Below are 3,154 nucleotides of genomic sequence, written 5' to 3'. Positions count from 1 at the left end.
CAAAGTCTAAAAACAAGAATGAAATCAGAACAAACGAAGTAAATCGCACTTGTTTATTTCATTTAATGTGGCAAGGCATGGTAGTTGGATGACTAACGAAGGAAAGCCGTAATAACTTAGCCGGTGATTTATTTTCTTCTCCTTGTGATTCGAAAAATAGTTTCTGGAAAAGGAAAAAGAAAAGAATAAGCAAATGCAGTTAGCTCTTATGCTTGCGCTACATTTTCTGGCAAAAATATTGTAAAAAACAAGAATTCAAGATCTTCCCAAAGCTGAGCAATTAAGTCATGAGATACAAGAAAATACCCCTGTCCCGTGCGATGTACTTTCAGTGAAAGCAAAAAAGGGGACAGAAGTTGCCATTGTGTGGTACCGAAAAAAGCTGCAAGTAACCACAATAAATTTTCAAATTGTCATTGAACTATATTATGATTACGTGTCTCAGGAGTGATTATTATATAGAAGGAAGGCCCTACGCACTCTGCGCCGCATGATAGCTGCAACATTATTACTTGAATCTTCCCTAGCATCACGACCTCTCGTTACATCCCTATTACCAGCGCGACAAATTTTAAACCATCGGGAAGACACTCTCATGTCTCTATAACGCCAGAGTAACTAAACCTACAATAAACATCGTATACTTACACTTCTTGCGGAGAAGAGCGCCGTAGTGGAAGGGAGTGCCAAGACCGTAGCCGTAGTTCAGGCCGTAGCCGAGGAGACCGTGACCGTAGCCGTAGTGCCCCACACCATAGCCGAGGGTACCGACGCCGTAGCCGTAGTAGACTGGGGCGGCATGATAGGCAGCGATCGCCGGGGCAGCGTGGGCAATGGTGGCCACAGCTGGGGCGTGGTGGACTGTGGTAGTGGCAACAGCTGGAACAGCGTGGACGGCAGCGACAGCTGGGGCAGCGGCGTACGTGGCCACTGGAGCGGCAACAGCGGTGGCGACTGGGACAGCGTGGGCAACAGTGGCGACACGGGTCACAGCTGGAGCAACAGCGTAGGAGGCGACGGCTGGGGCAGCAACTGCGGTGGCGACTGGCGCGTGGGCCACAGTGGCGAAAGCTGGAGCAGCAGCGTAAGTGGTGGAAACCTTAGTCACGGCTGCAGCAGCGGCGAAGGTGGCAACTGGGGCAGCGTGGGCAACGGTGGCCACGGCTGGAGCAGCGGCCAGGCCAACGCCATAGCCGGCGGTGCCGACGAAACCAGCGAAAGCACTGGTGGCCAGAGCCAGAACAATGCAGGCACGGATCTGGATAGGAAGAATGTCTCAAAGCGTTGGCAAGGAACATAGCCGAGTATCCGTATACGTCTCCGAACCTGGGCTCGTATATACCAAAAGTTCTTACGTTAGAATTCATTAGGAGCAGATGCCCCGTCTTGATGTTTGAGATATCTTTCGCTAAGGCAGCAGGCGAACGGCAAGTAAAATACGAGCTAAAGCTGTAAATTCGGCACTTGTTTTTGTTTTGAAGGTAAACAATGAAATTCCAGCTTTCATTATGCAGCAAAAGGGCATTGTTACAGATGCTGTTTATGGATTATGCGTTACATAGCATAATATTTTACGTAGTTAATAATTTTGGTTGCCTTGACCAGTAATATAGGCACCATTACTTTTTTTGCTTAGCTGACATATACTAAAACGCGAGAAATACGATTTTTCGTTATTTCAACACCTGGTGGACGTCTTTTTGTGCGTCTGTTTTAGCGTAATTCTATAGACTTCTGGAGCAGTTGTGGAGGCGGGTAATTTTTTCAATATCAGGCGTTGCATTCGCAAGGATCAAGCATTTCCTTTATTTTCTCTGAGTATGCACTTTCCAAGGATTTCGTATAGGATGCGAACAAATAGCGTGGATTATAGTAAGATGAGCTCAGCGGAAAGATTTATGATATTTCAAAACTTTAACAATTTTTGATGTACGATGGCTTGAAGGATATTTATGCACAAAAGATTACATGGCAGTTGACAGCATAAGTGTCTTACCATCTTGACCTTACAGCCGCCGTTGTATCAACTGCTGGTGTGTGCTACGTGTGCGGTCCCTTTTATATCAATGCGTTCAGTGCTTATTCACGCACCGTATGAAACTGAATAAGAAAAAAAACATGATCTTGCATGGCCGGTACATTGAGGACCACACAATGTGGTCGCACGTAGAGTATCAGAAAAAAGCTACGCGTGTCGAACAATAATGAGGTTCGACGTTGTGATCGGTTCGCTCCGAGTGTTTTCTGCTTTTTATTTAGCATACTTAGCTAAGGCGTTGCTGTCGGCGTAGATGAAAGAGGTTCCAAGTTAATCTTCATGGATAGAATAAAAATTAGTTTCGACGATTGAAACAACGGTAAGTATAGCGGTTGAGGGCTAAGTACAGATAGAAGCAGAAGGCTGGCCAGGGCCTGTTCTTTCTGATTACAGATATTGCCTTTATCCTCCTATTGTATGCTCTCAGTGACGGGAACTTTGTGAACATTTAGCATGAGTATACAGAAATGCCATCTGGTAATAGCGGCATCTCAGCCTGATAAGAAAAATGAAATAATTGACAGGTGAGTTTGCCCAACCATTCAACTGTGCATCTCACAACTGTAAATATATTACAGTAGTAGAACAAAAACCTAAGGGTCAGTTTCGAAATATTAGCCATGAAGTATTGTCTGCTGTCTGTTAGTGTGTCAAATTTACATATACTTATACAGAGGTGTTGCAGACTCCAATGAAAGAACAGAAAAAATGGTTAGATGATCCTTAGGATATTTTCTAATGATTTATCGTAAAACAGAGGTATTAAATATGTATTTGTTGTACACTTAGTCATGTGGCGTTTTTCTTATAAAAACATTTGAGTTTCTTTGTCAAAGAACATGCTTATATAATATAAATAGCGGTTGTAACCATTACCGATAAAGGGAAACTATTCCTTCACAATTGCTGATGGATGGAACTCGGTGCGTCGAACATCCTTTAAACTATGAAGTGCGTTCAGTAAGGTGCCCATGCGCAGCAGTATTCTTGAGTCAGAATTCAACTGCACTCATGTTGGAATAAGCAGAGGGCTTGCAAAAAGAGGTTACTCGCAAAAAACAGATCACGTACAAAAATCTACAACAAAATTTTATTTCAGTGAATTCCTAGTCGTTG

General features: G+C 43.9%; 1 protein-coding gene across 1 annotated transcript; it reads left to right on the top strand.

Annotated features, from left to right (window-relative positions):
* Positions 1-799: 799 nt before the first annotated feature.
* LOC119444840 (uncharacterized transmembrane protein DDB_G0289901-like) lies at positions 800-1,300 on the top strand. Its single transcript, XM_037709182.1, has one exon. The coding sequence runs from the start codon at positions 800-802 to the stop codon at positions 1,298-1,300; it is 501 nt and encodes a 166-aa protein (XP_037565110.1).
* The last annotated feature ends 1,854 nt before the right edge of the window (positions 1,301-3,154 follow it).

Source organism: Dermacentor silvarum, chromosome 3 (assembly GCF_013339745.2).
Source record: "Dermacentor silvarum isolate Dsil-2018 chromosome 3, BIME_Dsil_1.4, whole genome shotgun sequence".
Lineage (NCBI taxonomy): Eukaryota > Metazoa > Arthropoda > Arachnida > Ixodida > Ixodidae > Dermacentor > Dermacentor silvarum.
Note: the sequence above shows the minus strand (reverse complement) of the source record. Positions and strands in the feature narration are given on the sequence as shown.